Below are 17184 nucleotides of genomic sequence, written 5' to 3'. Positions count from 1 at the left end.
CTCCTCCTGTCTTTCTCATAAATAAATAAAATCTTGAAGAAAAAAAAAAGAAATGGTATTTTTGGACTTGCTAGCTACTACTGGAAGAAAATTCAGAAATTCAAAATTCAACTGCTGCTTTAAAAAAATGAAAGTAGGGGATCGGGCGGTGGCGCAGTGGGTTAAGCGCATGGTGGCGCAAAGCGCAGGGTCCGGCGTAAGGATCCCGGTTCGAGCCCCCGGCTCCCCACCTGCAGGGGAGTCGCTTCACAGGCGGTGAAGCAGGTCTGCAGGTGTCTATCTTTCTCTCCCCTTCTCTGTCTTCCCCTCCTCTCTCCATTTCTCTCTGTCCTATCCAACAACGAATTGCGTCAGCAAGGGCAATAATAATAACCACAACGAAGCTACAACAAGGGCAACAAAAGGGGGGAAAAAATGGCCTCCAGGAGCGGTGGATTCATGGTGCAGGCACCGAGCCCAGCAATAACCCTGCAGGAGGAAAAAAAAATAAAAATAAAAAAAATAAAATAAAATAAATGAAAGTAAATGGGCCAGGCGGTGGTGCACCTGGTTAAACGCTCACATTATAGTGCAAAAGGATCCAGGTTCAAGCCCCTGGTTCCCATCTGCAGGGGGAAAGCTTCACAAGTGAAGCAGGGCTGCAGGTGTCAATCTCCCCCTCCCCTCTCAATTTCTGTCTTTAGTCAATAATAAGTAAAAAATATATTAAAAAGTGACAGTAAGAATACAACGAAAACAGACCAATTTAGGTAACAATTACTGCATACTAAATGTATTTACAACTCTAAACCCTAGATTTCTAAGATGACCAACTAATATAAAATCCTAATGTAAGTAAATATTCTTGTTACCAGCAGTATGGATACTTTTTCTTTTTCTTTTCATTCAAAGAACCAATATTCTAACTACCAATCATTTTGCAATTTTATCATGAATTTTATCTGTATACTATTTGGCAGTCTGTATTATTCAAATATGAATGTGGATACAGCTATTTTTGGAGTCGGCCAAGTCCAGTTTCTTTTAAAAACAAATCAGCCTCCACCCACCTCTGCCTCTTTTCTCAAGGGATATTTGTAGACGGAAATAAAAACTAGTATCAGAATAAAAAACTCTCTGTGCTAGATTAACAAAATTTTTTAAAAAATAATAAATTAGTGGCACTGAAATATTTATTAAAACGGTTTCTTTAACATGACACCCACTAGTATTGAGCAATGTCAAAAGGGCAGGTTTTCCCAAAACATTTGAACATGGCATGTAGAAGCTATCATTTATTAATTTACCCTGGGCCAGCACTTCGTATCTGTCATATCCAATTTTTACAATACTGCTCTTTCAATTTACTGAAGTCACACTGTTAGAAGCAGGTGCATTTAACTCTCTCTTCTATTCTATCTCTGTGGGTAAAAACAAATTCCCTCTTCAGAAAATGTATCACTGAGCTGGTATTATTTGATCTAATATCATACAAAAGTCAATTAGTTGCTCAAAACAATGAACCAGTGGCTAAAAATTAGAAACCTACGTAGAAACCATTCTTGAAGGATGAAAAAACAAAAAAAAAAACCTCAATAAAAATGTGAATTAGCAAAGAGACATCATGAACATGTTTCAACTGTGTATTAAATGTTAATCCGATCATTGTTTTCCTTTCAGATTTCCTTTTTATTCCAAGTTGGTCCCTGATTTCTTAGTTGTTTTTTTTCTTCTAATTCAGTGTACATCCCAAATACCCCTCCCCCCCTTTTTTTATAACCTGTTATTTCAATAGGAGTGGTACAAAGTATCAGGCAACCATCTAGATGAAAATAATGTTACAAATAAGTCAGAAAGTCATTCCTGCCTATCTTTCTGGCTGCAGCAATAACTAAGGGCTAAGCTGATTGCACTGAACTGGGTCCACTAGAAAAATGTCAGCATTCAAGGTTAGAGAAGGAAATATGACAACAGGACACCAAACCATTTTCCCCCTTCCTGCTGAGTGTTTATTTTATAGCTTTTGCATCAGGTAATCAACCGAAACATTTCAACAACAGAAAGCTGGCAGAATGTTAAGGAAAAGGCATGATTAGCTCTCCAACAGATGTGACAAAATGGTTTCAAGTCGGAAACAGTAGTACATAAATGAATCGACGGAAAGGGAGTGGGAGGGTAAAGAGAGCAGCAGAGACAGGAAGGAGGGAGCATCTTCCAACATGGATTGTGGCGGGTGAGGTGGGGCAAAAGGCACTGCTTAGTTGTTTGAATATTTATACAATTAAAGTCAAATATACAACCCATGTTTCTCAAAATCACATTCGACGTTTGTTTTAGAGAGGTTCACATACCTGACTCACAATAGGAAGCTATGAAAGCTGTCTAAAAATTCAGACCACACCAATGTCTAAATCACAGGTTTACCCGTGATATGTTAAAAAAGAGATCCTCACCCTAGGGTTCTTCTAAAAATAGTACTGCAAAGGTCACAAAGCTACGTGAACTTGAATTATAGGACAAATCTGACCAACTGATCACCCACTGCAATCTCTGAAATCTTCCAATCCAGGCAGTCAGACAGTAAGCTCCAATCCAGGCAGTCAGACAGTAAGCTCTGTTCCAGAGGAGATGAGTTGGCAGTGCATTTCAAACAGGGTTGTTTTTGCCCCCTCAAAAGGCTGCCTTGAATGACAGTTAAGTTAGTGTCAAACAGCAGCTTTGATAGAGTAGATAAATGCAAGAATTTAATAGCAATTGCCCTGCTTCCACTCAAAATAAATAGCACAAATTTATGAAAAGACAACATTTCACATCACCAAGTAGAAACACCTGGGCCTGTTAAAAGACAGACTTTGTAAAAGGTTACAGTCCCGGCTGCTTCTCACAATAAGAGATTCTAGGTCAATTGGTGCATTTAAAAACCATCAATGGGAGAAAACTCAGAGAGATGGTTTACACAGATGCTCTCCATGTAGAATCTGCAAATAAAATACCAACTGGTCATTTGGGAACCAGCCTTTAGTTAAATTCTCTAGTGATCTTAGGATTTCTACTAAACTTTTATTAGAAAAGAAGAATTATTGCCTACAAACTGTTTTCTTTCGAACTATGCAAATAAGCAAATCATCTGCAATATCAAAATATTGTTTGCAAATCACTGGTGGCACTAACAATTTCACCAATTTCCGGTAGGGTGCATATTGGGACAGGACAACAGTAGATTTCAAATTATAGGTACTAAATAATTTTAAGAACAGAAGATAACATTAAAAAAGTAAAAGTCAGTAAGTGTAAGGTCTTTGATCTTCAATAACTTAAAATCCCTCAGGAATTCAGAAGCACCCAAATATGTCCAAAGTTATACAAGTGGATATGAATGGAAAAGTAATAAGCCCGTGCAATATTTTTAAGTGTTGCCACGAGATATATTTAAGTGATATTTTACAGATTAAAGTTGAGTAAAAAAAAATATATATATATATGTATATATATATATCCTTCCCATTACATTTTAAAACAGCCACAATCTTATCAACAGTTGCCACTTCACAGCAAATAGAAAACAGGAGTTGATACAAGTTGGACAGAAAGGTATTTTTCCCTCTTTTAGGAAATAACACACACACACATATATATATATTTATAGAGAGACACATATACACACAACATTATCTTTTAAAATTCAAGAGTGGTTAATTTGCTTTTGTATCAAAACCATTCCCTCTGATCAAAATACTGAAAAAGCACAAAGGCTGAAAAAAGAAAATCACATTTGCTACTTTAAAAAATACATTGTAATTTTGAGTGGTTTTATTTATTCACCGATTATAAAGTTAGGAATTAAAAGGTCTCTGCAATTGTCTGAAAGCAAGAACACTACTGAACAGAGAGAATTAAATCCTTCTCAATCTCCAGGAATGATATTCCTAACCTTCCTTAAAGAGAGAATAATGCTACTATGCTGAACCTTTAAACTAAGAAAGAAAACATGTCTACACCATAAAAACTTTATGAATCTGTAGGAGAGACTGACTGAATTAGAAAACTAGTCTTTGGACGTACGTTAAGAGATGTTGGGAGTATATAGACTCTTTTAGGCCACTGGAGTGCAGATCTTTAAATAAATGACTTTTCCATCAACAGTGACTTCTCTGTTATAGGGCTTGGTACACTACAATCTATGGTCTGTATCTTGAATGTCGTGAACTTTTACTGGCACACGTCCAAACTCATTTATGTATTGCTCACTACTGTTTCTGTTCTGAAGTGGTGGAGCCGACTAGTTGTGACAGAGTATGGCCTGTACAGCCTACCATATTTACTTCTTAATTCTCTTTAGAGGGGCCAGGCAGTAGAACACTGGGTTAAGCGCACATAGTGCGAAGCACAAGGACCCCCACAAGGATCCCAGTTTGAGCCTCTGGTTCCCCACCTGCAGGGAAGTTGCTTCACAAGAGGTGAAGCAGGTCCGCAGGTGTCTCTCTTTCTCTCCCCGTCTTCCCTTCCCCCTCTCAAATTCTCTGTTCTATCCATTAAAAAAAAAAAAAAGACAAAACACAAAAAAGCCACCAGGAGCAGTGGATTCATAGTGCCAGCACTGAGCTCCAGAGATAATCACAGAGGCAAAAAAAAAAGCCTTTCTAGAAAAAGTCTGCTGACCCCTTGGATCTAGGTATTATGTGCTACTCTAGCTGCTACAAAGAGTTACTGTACCTTGAGAATATTTCAGCTTGTTCTCCCGATTTTGTGGTTGGGTTCACTGCAGATGAATGGCACGCATGCTCCATTCTGAAGCAGTGTTTAGTTTGGGGCAAGGAAATGATTAGTAAAGACTTTTAACAATTATCTGTAAATGTTTATGAACACAAATACCAAAAAAGATAGGAGTTGAAGAAGGGAGAAAAAGAGAAGAGGTAGAAGGAAAAAAGAAAAAGAAGAAAATCCTTTCTGTTTAAGACCTATTAATATTTTCCTATGTTGGAAGGGTGTGAAAATGCTTCTATCAGCCTTAAATATGTTTACTGATGAATGATACTTTGATAGGCGATGCCTTCTTTGAACCCCTCCCACAATTAAGGAATGACCTTTAGAGAAGCTGGTCTAACATGCTTACATAAGTCTGATGAGGCCTTACTCAGGAATATTGAAACTCAATATATTAAGGATTATTAATTACTTTTTAGAAAATGTTTCTAAAATTCTTTATCTCTGTACTGTAAGAAGGGAAATTCATACGAAATCAAACTGTAGAATATATCTTAAAAAACAGAGGTATAAAAAAAGTGAACACTTGTAAAGGTAGTGTAAAATAAAAACCAAATAAATGTTCCAAATTCAAAGGGTGAACATTTCCTGCCCAAGTCAGCTGATGAAGTCTTTTTCCCAACAGGGAACTTTCTGAACTCAAGCTCATGAACTGTTAAGAGTTCACAGGTGTTTCATGTTTCAATAGTTGACCAAACATGAAGATAAAACACTGAGAATATTTATCAAACACAACTTTCTATCAAGATTAACCTTTTCCAACCGTCTTATAAGTGTACTCTCACCTTTGTTTATTCAAAAAAAAAAAAATGAGGTAAAACTATATATGCCAAAGATGTTTCCTTAATACCTTCCATTTATATAGCGTTTTACAGTTTTCAAAGTGCTTTAACACATCATCTCATTTAATCCTCACACCACCCCTGTGAGGTAGGTACAGCAGATCTGACTATCCTCATTTCAAGATGAGGACACTGAGGCAAAGAAAGGTTAAGTGACTTGCCCAAGATCACACAGCTATTAAGTGGCTGAGCCAGCACCAGAAATCAAATGTTCTGACTCTTTCCACTCTAACTACTGCCCCTAGTTGTGAATAATGCAATCAAAAAATGGAAAGATGACTGAAATTCAATTCAGTGATGTCTGAACAGCAAAGTTGATGAGAAATACAAGAACAGTGGGTCCGATGGTTTTACTTGACAAAAAATTGTGCAAAACCACTTTTAGCTAATTACCTATAGCCTTTTGGTCCAGACCCATAAAATACGCAATATTTACAGCATTTTTCTTCTTCATCTTTTTGTAAATGCAATGCTTTAAAACCCATTATAAAGCACCTTAGTAAAAATAGTCTACGAGTAAAAGTACAGAAGTAGGAAAATCCTCCTCATACCACAGCTCACTAATGGAGTTATAATACGGAATTACTGAAAATTCAATTTACAGCTTTACAAACGACCCATAGAGAAACAAATACTAAACTTTGGGGTTTTTTTGTTTGTTTTTTGTTTTTGAATTACTGTGTGGAAGCAGTAATTAAACTCTAGGTAATGTCAACCTTCTTGAAACGCCTCCTCCAAACTTAGTGGGGGGAACAGGAATGAGAAATACTGCTTTGCTTCTTTTTTTTTTTTTTTTTTAACAGTATTAGTAATGGTTTAAGTTGTTTTTCCTTTTTTCCTTTCTTTTCTTTCTTCTTCTTTTTTTTAAACACTTACAATACCTTTTTGGAATAAAAATGAAAATGACACGAATATGAGCAATTTCAACTACAGCAGAAACACTTTTTTTAGCAAACATGATCAAACATTCTAATAAATCATGAGACGTGGTTCACAAAAACAAAGTGCACACTGCCAAGCAGTTAATAATACTATTCAGTAGAGGTGGAGAACCCAAATCTCTAGGTAAAGGTGAAAACAGAAAACGGACTCCTCTTCATTCATGCTTAGTGGGGTAGGGGTGGGCCCATGGTGGGGGGGCTCAATCGGAAACAAAGTATCAGAAGCTTTTTTTCGGAAACTGGATTTACCCTTCTCATTAGACCTGCTTGTTTTCTTTTTAGATGATGTGTAGTTTCTTCAGGGAGGAGACTATATTCTCACCAAAATCTAACCAGAGAAAAGAAGAAGGGCTGAAATGTAAAATGTTTCCGACCACGGGTAACAGCAGCCAGTACGCATTTCCTTGGCTTTACTGTCTGTTTACTAACGTGGTTCAATACCAACTGTCAGCAGTCCAGGTTGTGGAACTCAAGACTAAGGTGAAGACAGGGCCAAAGGTCAATTGAGTTCAAGACTCCATGGAAGAGTCCCATCTTGTATTCAGTTCGATTTAGGGTAAATCTTTTCATAGAAAAAGTTTTGTGTGAGGATGTAGAGGTCGCCATCTTTTTCCCGTACAGCATGGGCTCTGATGAACTGGAACTGCTCCAGTGCAAATTCATAGAACTCATTCTCCATTTTCCAAATGTCAGACTGCTGGAGTTTCGCAATGGTTTGTTTTGTGGGGACTTTCTTTTCTGTGGTTTTCCTAAGATGAGATTTCTTTCCTACTTATAAAGGGGAAAGGGAAGAGAAGGAAGAAAAGGTAACTAACTCTGAGAGCAGACAGAAGATCAATTACTGACTCTCTGAAGCAATGATTTAAATTAATATTACATGTGATATACTTTTTGATATTAACATCACTCAGGCATAATCAGTGCACTAATCATGTAAGAACTATAACTTATTCACTTATAATACCAATCCTTAACCTATCAAAGTCTTAGTGGGATGCCTAATAGTAACGTATCACCCAACAGTACTATGTAGCTTGTCAAAAAAGAAAAAAAAAATAGCTTGTCACTTTACATATATTATCACATGCTTGATGTTATGAATAATTAACTTTCATTCTCTACAATTATGTATTAAAAACGTGAACATATGCAACTGTTAGGAAAGGGAATTCTTATCTTGCCAAAGAACGGGGCCAAATATCAAGAAAAGGCAGATAAGATAAGGTCAACACAGCCACTTTCCTATATTGGCACTGTAGAGGCTCCTCAAGCACGTGAGTGTAACAAATGATGACCATTATTTTTAGATTTTTTGCCAGAGCACTGCTCAGCTCTGGTTTCAGGGCGGGGACTGAACCTGGGATTTCAGAGCCTCAGGCATGAGAGTCTGTTTGCATAACCATCATGCTGTCTCCCCCACCCGAGTGATGATCGTTATTAAGGTGACTGGGTCCCAAAGTCCCAATCTGATTTTAAAGAATAGATGACAGGTTTACACAGAGAAGACATAGTTCTACTGTTTGTTATGCAGCGTTATTGAATATTACATATTTTTAAGACTGGCTCTGTATGGAGTATCACCATTCTTCCAATACCTTCTGATTCATTCAAAATATATTTAATGACCCATCTGTGTGAGACACTGCTTTGTATTGGAAATAATGAACAAAAACAGACGTTAGAGTAGCCTTTTGGAATCACTTCTTTGCTTTACTGAAGAAGCTCAATCAAGTACATTTTTCTAGCTATAAACAAATATAGTCAAAGACCACTTTCAAAAGAAACCTAGCCTCTACATACCTGTACGATAGAGTTCAGTAGCCCCCCGGAAGAACCGGGGCAAAGCCGCTTCCAACAACATGATGAAATCTTCAAGCTCCTCAGTCACTCCCACCAGGAAGTATTCATTAATTAGGTTATACTTGGCTTGATCCATAGCCCACCTGCTTCCCACATTCCTAAACCACCAAGAAAGAGGAGTTAAACACTTGGTTGTGAAACCTATTATCTCTGATGCCTCTGACACTGTTTATCATGGAGAAAACAGATCAACACATGTCCACCCAAAGGCTTAACGGTCTTTTATTAATGTTCTTTTTGGGAAGGCACAACTGTTTCAAATATTATTTGTCACTATCCTCAGTTTCTGTGTGAACTAATTCAGAGTGGACAAGGGATACAAAATGACTGGTATTTTCATGACGGCGGCATGAGAAAGTCTATGTGTGACATAATCCTTCCATCTAGTTTAGTCTCAGTGCATTTCATTAAAAAGAAAAAAAAAATTTCGTGGCTTCATGATTCTGAATTTTTGTTTGTTTGTTTGCTTTGTTCTTTTTCAGATGGGAGAATCGCAACACTGAACCACCATCACCCCCACCTCTTGACTGTGGCTGCAAGGTGCTTGAACTGGAAACGGGGTCACACACCTAGCAAATCAGGTAGGTGAGTTTTCAGTTAAGCTATCTCATCAATCCCATTACATTTAAAAAAAAAAAAATCAACTCTAAACTAAACTCTTTATTTTAAGAGCTTTCTAGTAAGGTTCAAGCAGTGTGTGTGTGTGTGTGTGTGTGTGTGTGTGTGTGTGTGTGTGTGTTTATTGCCAGCAGGGTTATCAAGTCACTGGGGCTTAATGCTTACACAACAATCCAACACTCTCAGCAGCCATTTTTGCCTTCCCCGCTCCCTTTTTTATCTCAGAGAGGGGAGGGGAAGATAAAGAGGCAGAGAGACACATGAAGTATTCGCTTCACCCTGGAGGTGGGAAGCAGGGGGCTTGAACCTGGATCCTTGCTTATGATAATGTGTGTAATTAACCAGGTGCGCTACTGCCCAGACTCCCCCACTCACTCCTGCAACTTGTGCTTAGTAGTTAATTTGTGAGCTTAGTTTACAGGAGTTGCCAAGGAACAGTTAACAGGTAAGAATTCAGGACCTCCTGCTTCTAAGCCACCTCTCCAGATTCAAAGGAGGTCTCGAAACTTTACATCAGGCTCAACCTGACGCTGTTGACTGGCTACGGAAGAAGGGCAAACGCTAGAAGAAGAAGTTCAGAGCTCTTCCATTCTGCCACCTCCCAGGCCACATATATGAAGAATTTTTTAGGGCATTTAAAGTTAGCCACAAAATCAGATATAATTTAATGACATGACATTTTAATTACATGTTACATTCAGTCTGGCTTTTCTCTGATTTCATTATACCTAACCCTTGACCAAGAGAGTCCCACTTGTTACTATACAGATAACAGAAACAGAGAGTATTATCAGTTCAAGTCAGTTTAGTTTTAACTGCCTACCAGCATTCCGAGCTATGGCCACAGAAGAATGGGATTTGAAGCCAGAGCTTCTCGGGAGCACAGTCTGAGCCACCCTCAGCGACGCATTCATCAAAGGTCTAGAACAAAGACAGTGCAGTACTTGGTGAGCCACTAACGTGAGTTTCAATGATCAAATATCTTCATGTAACCAATTAGAGTAAATGGGCAGAAGTGGCTGGACAGATGGTGAACTGAAAGGGCTAGGTAAGTCAAGAGGACATAAGAAGTGAGGAATGTTCAGCACAGGCTTCTCTTCTCTTATGCCTTTGTTTCATGTCAATAGGGTTTTATTGGTCCTTTTTACTATGTGAAGGTAACAGCCCTACCTCACCTCCTTGGGAATTGTGTGGAGTTGTACCCCTCCTACCCTATGGTTTTGTTAATAAAAAAAAATAATAAATAAAAAAAAAAAAGAATTAAAAAAATATATGTTCTCAACAAAGCAGAACTTGGACTGGGTTTGCTGTATTGTATTGCAACAAAATCAAAGACTCTGGGGCTAGAGTGTTATGTGGAAAGCTGAGAAATGTTACACATGTACAAACTACTGCATTTTACTGTTGACTGTAAACCATTAATTCCCCCAATAAAGAAAGAATAAAACTATATATAGTATTTGTAGTTCCTGTCAACTTAGCAGAGGAAATTAAATAAAAACAAAACATAGAAGTATTCTTTGTGAAATAATCATCTGAAAAGAATATAGTGTAGAACCACACTTAAACCTTGTTTCCTGAAAAGAAAAAAACATCATCTCTGTATAAAGCAGAAGCAGCTCTCAGATAATCATGAATTACATGGCCCAGATGCATCTGAAGGGACAGAGAATGCAGAAAACTGGGAAATGTTACTCATGTACAAACTATTGTATTTTACTGTTGACTATAAACCATTAATCCCCCAATAAAGAAATAATAATAATAATAATAATAACAATAATAAAGGGACAGAGATTCACAGGTTATAAAAACAAAGCAGAACTTGGACTGGAGTTGGTGTATTGCACCAAAGTAAAAGACTCTGGGGGTGAGGGTTCAGGTACTGGAACATCATGGCAGAGGAGGACGTAGTAGGGGTTGTAGCGCTATGTGGAAATGTTATACATGTACAACTAGTGTATTTGACTGTAATATATTTATCACCGATAATAAAATTTAAAAATAGATTGATGTGCTTCATAAACATTACCTTTATAAAATGGAATTACCTTTTTGTCTCCTTGTTTTCGCCTCCTCAATCCTGGTCTATAATCATCCCCAAACCTCAGGAAGTAATAGTAAGAAACCAGTCTCTCAATGGGATCCCTAATGACATTAATGTAAATTGGCTTCTTCTTCACACCAAATCTGAAACAGAACACCATTGAAACATGAAACTGACATTTCTATCCAGTAGTTCCTTGAAATTTAATGATTCTATATGGAAGTAAAATTAATTTGTAAAACAGATTATTTGAAAATTAGGAAATATTTTATGATTATTTGTTAGAATAAAAATACATAAAACAAAATTTTAACATTATGACTGAAGACAGGAATATTGAAGGAAAAATAATTCCAAGCTCTACTAGCAAGGAGTACATAAACCGAGTACATAAACCATTGCAATTTTAGACTCTCACTTGCAGCAAACTAAACCGATGAACACTAAATGGTAGGTCCAGTTGCAAGTGTGCACAGGCATTATCACTGGCGTCTAACTCCTACCGATACCGATTTTAACACGATGGAAGTAAGAGACATTGAGTCGTGAGCATTATTTTCTGAGGGGGTGCTAGATAGTTGAACAAACACTAGAGAGGCTTTTTACTCGGCAATCCTTGCAGTCCCTGAGAATTGTTTAGGTGACTCGTCAATCTCACTTTGGCCAATCTGAAAACCTTACAATTATCTGGACTCATCTGTCCCCCCCCCTTTTTTTTTTTTAAAGATTTTATTTATTTATTAATGAGAAAGAGAGGAGGAGAGAGAGAAAGAACCAGACATCACTCTGGTACATGTGCTGCTGGGGATTGAACTCAGGACCTCATGCTTGAGAGTCCAGTCCCTTAGCCACTACAACACTTCCTGGACCACTCCCTTATTTTTCTATTAGCAGATTTTCAGGTTGTATGGATTCTATGGGTGGCATGTATATGGATGTGAAGCAAGATTTGAGTAAGACAAAATGAACTCTTTCTGAAATTAAGTGAGAACTATTATTTGGGGGGACAGGTATTTGCACGCCTGGCTAAGTATACTTATCACCATACTCAGGGGCCTGAGTTTGAGACCCTGCTCCTCACCTGTAGGGGGGTTCACTTCCTGAGCAGAAAGGCAGGTCTGCAGGTATCTGTCTTTCTCTCCATTTGCCTCTGTCATAGCTAGTTTAAAAAAAAAAGGGGGGGGGGCTTTTTTGTTGTAGGCGCTGGTGGCTACTGTCGAAATGGGCAAGTTTATGAAACCCAGGAAGGTGGTGCTGGTTTTGGCCGGAAGCTATGCTGGACGCAAAGCCGTCATCGTGAAGAACATTGATGATGGCACCTCAGACCGCCCATACAGCCATGTGCTCAGGTGGCTGGGATTGACCATGACAGCTACTATGGACAAGAAGAAAATCGCCAAGAGGTCAAAGATCAAGTCTTTCGTGAAAGTTTATAATTACAATCACCTTATGCCCATGAGGTACTCTGTGGATATCCCCTTGGACAAAACTGTTGTCAACAAGGATGTCTTCCGAGATCCTGCCACAAGGCACGTCGAGAGGCAAAAGTCAAGTTTGAGGAAAGGTACAAGACTGGCAAGAACAAATGGTTCTTCCAAAAACTACGATTTTAGACATTTTGTTTCAGTCATTAAAAGCTAAAAAAAAAAAAAAGACAAGAAAAAAAAATCCAGGAGCTGTGGATTGGTCACACAGGCACCATGCCCCAACAATAAACCTAGTGGCAATTAAAAAAAAAAAAAAAGAAAGAAAAAAAATTATTTGTAAGATAGGCTATGGCTATATAAACAAGAAGCAAGAAATTGTAACAGAAAACTGGCATGACAAAAACAGCAGCAGGGCCATCCAGGTCAGCTGATTAGGGAATAAATCAGCTTTCAGGAGAGCAGGCTTCATTCTCTTGTTAACCAGACAGTTTCATACCTGGGAAAATTATGTTTTGTGGTTACAGACCCCACCTTTATTATGATCATCTGAGATGCGTCTCAGCGGGGCTGAGGGGGTGGAAGAGTGGAAAACTCATCTTTTGGGGGCCAAGTGGTGGTGCACCTGGTTGAGTGCACATGTTACCATGCATAAGGACCTGGGTTCAAGCCCCTGGTCTCCACCTTTAGTGGGAAAGTTTCACAAGTGGTGGAGCAGAGCTGCAGGTGTCGCTCTGTCTTTTCCCCTCTCTATCTCCCCTTCCCCTCTCAATTTCTCCAATAATAATTTTTTTTTTTTAAAAGTCATCTTTACTCCAAGAAAATAAACCGATATTGGCCTAGAACATGACTTTCCTCGGTAGAGAAGAGAACATCTGGCAGGAATCTATGATGTTATATGACAATTAGAAAAGGAAAAATAAAATCTGAACATCAGTTTGGTACGGTAACATTTTAGGGCAGCCTGGAAGGTGGCACAGTGGTTAAGGCAGTAGATTCTCAAGCACGAGGTCCTGAGTTTGATGCCTGGCAGTGCAAGTACCAGAATGATGCTCTGGTTCTCTTTCTCCTCCTGTCTCTCATTAATACATAAATAAAATCTTTTTAAAAAAAGCTATTTGGGAGCCAGGTGGTGGTGCACCTGATTAAGTGCACATGTTACAATGTGCAAGAACCCAGGTTGAGCCCCTGGACCCATCTGCAGGGGGAAAGCTTTGCGAGTTGGGGAAGCAGTGCTGTAGGCGTCTCTCTTCCTCTCTATCACCAACTTCCCTCTCATTTTCTGACTGTCTCTACCCAAAAGATATTTTAAGAAACACATTCTTGTCATCTGGGATATGTGGTAAGATAAAGCAAGGAATGTAAACTTCTTTTTAAAATTTTTTTATTATATTTATTTATTTTCCCTTTTGTTGCCCTTGTTGTTTTTATTGTTGCTGTTGTTACTGATGTTGTCGTTGTTGGATAGGAAAGAGAGAAATGGAGAGAGGAAGGGAAGACAGAGAGGGAGAAAGACAGACACCTGCAGACCTGCTTTACCGCCTGTGAAGCGACTCCCCTGCAGGTGGGGAGCTGGGGGCTCAAACCGGGATCATTACACTGGTCCTTGCGCTTTGTGTCACGTGCGCTTAACTGCTGCGTCACCACCCGACTCCCGGAATGCAAACTTCTTTATAATCACATGGTAGATGAGTGAACACGAAGAGTAATTAAGTGGGCTGGGAGAGAGCTCACCAAATACACCTGCCTATGCAGGAGGACCCAGGTTCAAATCCCCATACCATGTGGGGGCACATGAACAGCACTGGGGGAATGCAATGGATGGTGGAGCAGTGCTGTGGTGTCTCTGCTCTCTACTTCTCCCCCACACCCTTGCACTACTTTAAAACAATAAATGAAGAAAAACCAATGGCCTGGGTCAGGAGCACCATGCATGGATAAGGAAGGCTCTGGTGCCTAAGTGTAAAAAAAAAAAAAAATCATGTGCATACTCAGAATATTTTTTTAATCTTTATCATTTTATTGAATAGAGACAGCCAGAAATTGAGAGGAATGGGGAGATACAGATGGACAGAGACAGAGATACCTGTAGTCTTGCTTCTCCATTCACAAAGCTTTTCCCCTGTAGGTGAGGACCCAGGGTTTGAACTTGGGTTCCCTGTGCACTGTAACATGTGTGTTTCAACCAGGTGTGCCCCCACCTGGTCAACATAATCAGATTTTTTTTTCAAGCCCCAGGGTTGTCGGGCTGGCTTCGCGAGAGGAGACAGACGACCCGGGACTTATGGATGAGCTGTAGGCAGTATCTCTTTATTCATGCAGGACGCAGCACAATCTAAGCTGAGCTAGACTAAAACTAAAACTAAAAACTGAACTAAAACAAACAATCCTGTCCTTATATATATACTTTCCAAATAGGGTGTGAATAGGATGTGACGTAGAGAGGGTGGAGAGAAAAGTGACTGGTGCAAATCAGGGTGTGACAAGGAGAGGGGGCGAAGCAGGCAAGAATTCTACCACTGAACCAATGCCCTGGAGGGAGGGTGGTGATTTATGTAAATGTAAAAGTGATTTATGTAAATAGACCGCAGCTTTGATTGGGATCAAACCAATCCCTATACAGGCATACTGGTGCTTGGTTAAGCAGAAGCCAAGGGAAGCTGGCATACTGCCCAACACAGGGTTATTGCTGGGGCTTGGTGCCTGCACTACGAATCCACTGCTCCTGGAGGCCATTTTTTCCCTTTTGTTGCCCTTTGTTGTTTATCATTGCTGTCGTTATTATTGTTGTTGTTGTTATTGCTGTCATTGTTGTTGGATTGGACAGAAAGAAAACAGAGAGGGAGAGAGAAAGACAGACACCTGCAGACCTGCTTCACCACCTGTGAAGCAACCCCCCTGCAGGTGGGGAGCCGGGGGCTCGAATCGGAATCCTTACGCCGGTCCTTGTACTTGTTGACATGTGCACTTAACCTGCTGCGCTACCTCCCAGCCTACCCCCCCATACTCAGAATATTTAAAAGGAGACTAGTTAGCTGGCTAGACAATGGTAAAACTGATAAAGAGCTGAACCGTGTTTGGGAAACATGCTTTGAGGTTTCTGCTTCAAACTACATTTAGTATCTCTGGTTAAGGAGGGCCCTCACTGGTGACAATGATATTGACAGAAATATATTCTGGACTCCCTTAGGCCTAAAGAGTTCACAGGATTTTCAAAGGGTTTCCAGTAGCAGGTTTCCATTGTTTTGCTGCAAAAACAGTGAATTGCCTGCTGGTGTTTGTTGGTCTCATTGACAACCATGTGAATACATTATTTAAGAGTAAATTATCTCTCTTTTTTTTTTGCCTTGTGAATACATTATTTAAGAGTAAATTATCTCTCTCTTTTTAAATTTTGCCTACAGGGTTATCACTGGGGCTTGGCATCTGCACTACAAATCTACTGCAACTAGAGGCCATTTTTTCCTTTTATTTTTATTCTTATTATTATTTTGGGGGGGATAGGACAGAGAGAAATTGAGGGAAGACAGAGAGGGGCAGGGCAGACAAAGACCGACATCTGCAGACCTGCTTCACCGTTGGTGAAGTGACACACCTGCAGGTGGGGAGCCGGGGGCTCGAACCAGGATCCTTGCATTTGGTACTATGTGCATTTATTTAACTCGGTGCACTACCATTGGAGCTCCAAGTAATTTATATCTGAAAAAGGGTATTCATATAGCGAATGTCTATTACTGTGGCCCAATTACAGAAAAGAAGTGTTGCAATCCTACATGCTCAAGAGGATGTTTCAGCAAGAACAGCGTTGTTGATGAGAATGCAAAATGGGGGCCAGGTGGTGGTGCACCTGGTTGAGCGCACACACTACAGTGTGCAAGGACCCAGGTTCAAGCCCCTGGTCCCCACCTGCAGGGGGAAAACTTCGCAAGTGGTGACACAGTGCTGCAGGTGTCTCTCTGTCTCCCTCTTTCCTCTCAATTACTGGCTGTCTCTATCCAGTAAATAAAGATAGTAAGAAAAGAGAAAGAGAATGCAAAATACGGTCACTCAGGAGAACAATGGCCAGTCGTACAGTTACTATACCGTCCAGCAACCTCACTTCCAGGCTTTTACTCAAGAGAAGTGAAGCTATATGTCCGCACAAAACCTGTATGTAAATGTCTTGGCAGTCTTACTCAATCAAAAAAGGTAGAAAGCAATACAAGTGACCATAGACAGAAACTGTGGTACTTCTGGTGGGGCAGACAGCATAATGGTTATGCAAATTAACTCTCATGCTTGAGGCTCCTAGGTCCCAAGTTCAGTCCCTCCTACCACCACCATAAGCCAGAGCTGAACAGCACTCTGGTTAAAAAGGAGGAGAAAGAGGAGGAAGAGATGGGGGGGGGGGGGGGGCGGTGAAGAGGATGAGGGGGTGGGGAGGAGGAAGAGAAAAAGAAAGGAGGTGGAGGGGAGTTGGGTGGTAGCAAAACAGGTTAAGTGCACGTGGCGCAAAGCGCAGGGACCGGAGGAAGGATCCCGGTTTGAGCCCCCGGCTCCCCACCTTCAGGGGAGTCGCTTCACAGGCGGTGAAGCAGGTCTGCAGGTGTCTTTCTTTCCCTATCTCTGTCTTCCCCTCCTCTCTCCATTTCTCTCTGTCCTAACAACGTCGACATCAACAACAACAATAACTAAAACAACAAGAACAACAAAAGAGAAAATAAATAAAT

The 17184-nt window shown here is 39.8% G+C and overlaps 1 protein-coding gene and 1 pseudogene across 2 annotated transcripts in view; one reads left to right on the top strand and one right to left on the bottom strand.

Moving 5' to 3' along the window:
• Positions 1 to 1963: 1963 nt before the first annotated feature.
• HS2ST1 (heparan sulfate 2-O-sulfotransferase 1) overlaps positions 1964 to 17184 on the bottom strand; it is a 137154-nt gene continuing 121933 nt past the window's right edge. The window contains exons 4-7 of one of the 2 annotated variants that reach the window (XM_060202291.1): positions 11056 to 11194; positions 9828 to 9925; positions 8327 to 8484; positions 1964 to 7297 (exon numbers count right to left, since the gene is read on the bottom strand). In XM_060202291.1, coding sequence (XP_060058274.1) covers positions 7068 to 7297; positions 8327 to 8484; positions 9828 to 9925; positions 11056 to 11194 — 625 coding nt within the window. In that variant the 3' untranslated portion in view covers positions 1964 to 7067. The remainder of the gene's footprint in view (positions 7298 to 8326; positions 8485 to 9827; positions 9926 to 11055; positions 11195 to 17184) is intronic. The other variant, XM_007529959.3, reaches the window with a different exon arrangement.
• On the top strand, positions 12261 to 12687 carry LOC103119647 (large ribosomal subunit protein eL27-like; annotated as a pseudogene).

The sequence above is a fragment of the Erinaceus europaeus genome, chromosome 11 (genome assembly GCF_950295315.1).
Source record: "Erinaceus europaeus chromosome 11, mEriEur2.1, whole genome shotgun sequence".
Taxonomy (NCBI): domain Eukaryota; kingdom Metazoa; phylum Chordata; class Mammalia; order Eulipotyphla; family Erinaceidae; genus Erinaceus; species Erinaceus europaeus.
The sequence above is the reverse complement of the archived record's forward strand: the minus strand, read 5'-3'. Positions and strand labels throughout refer to the sequence as shown.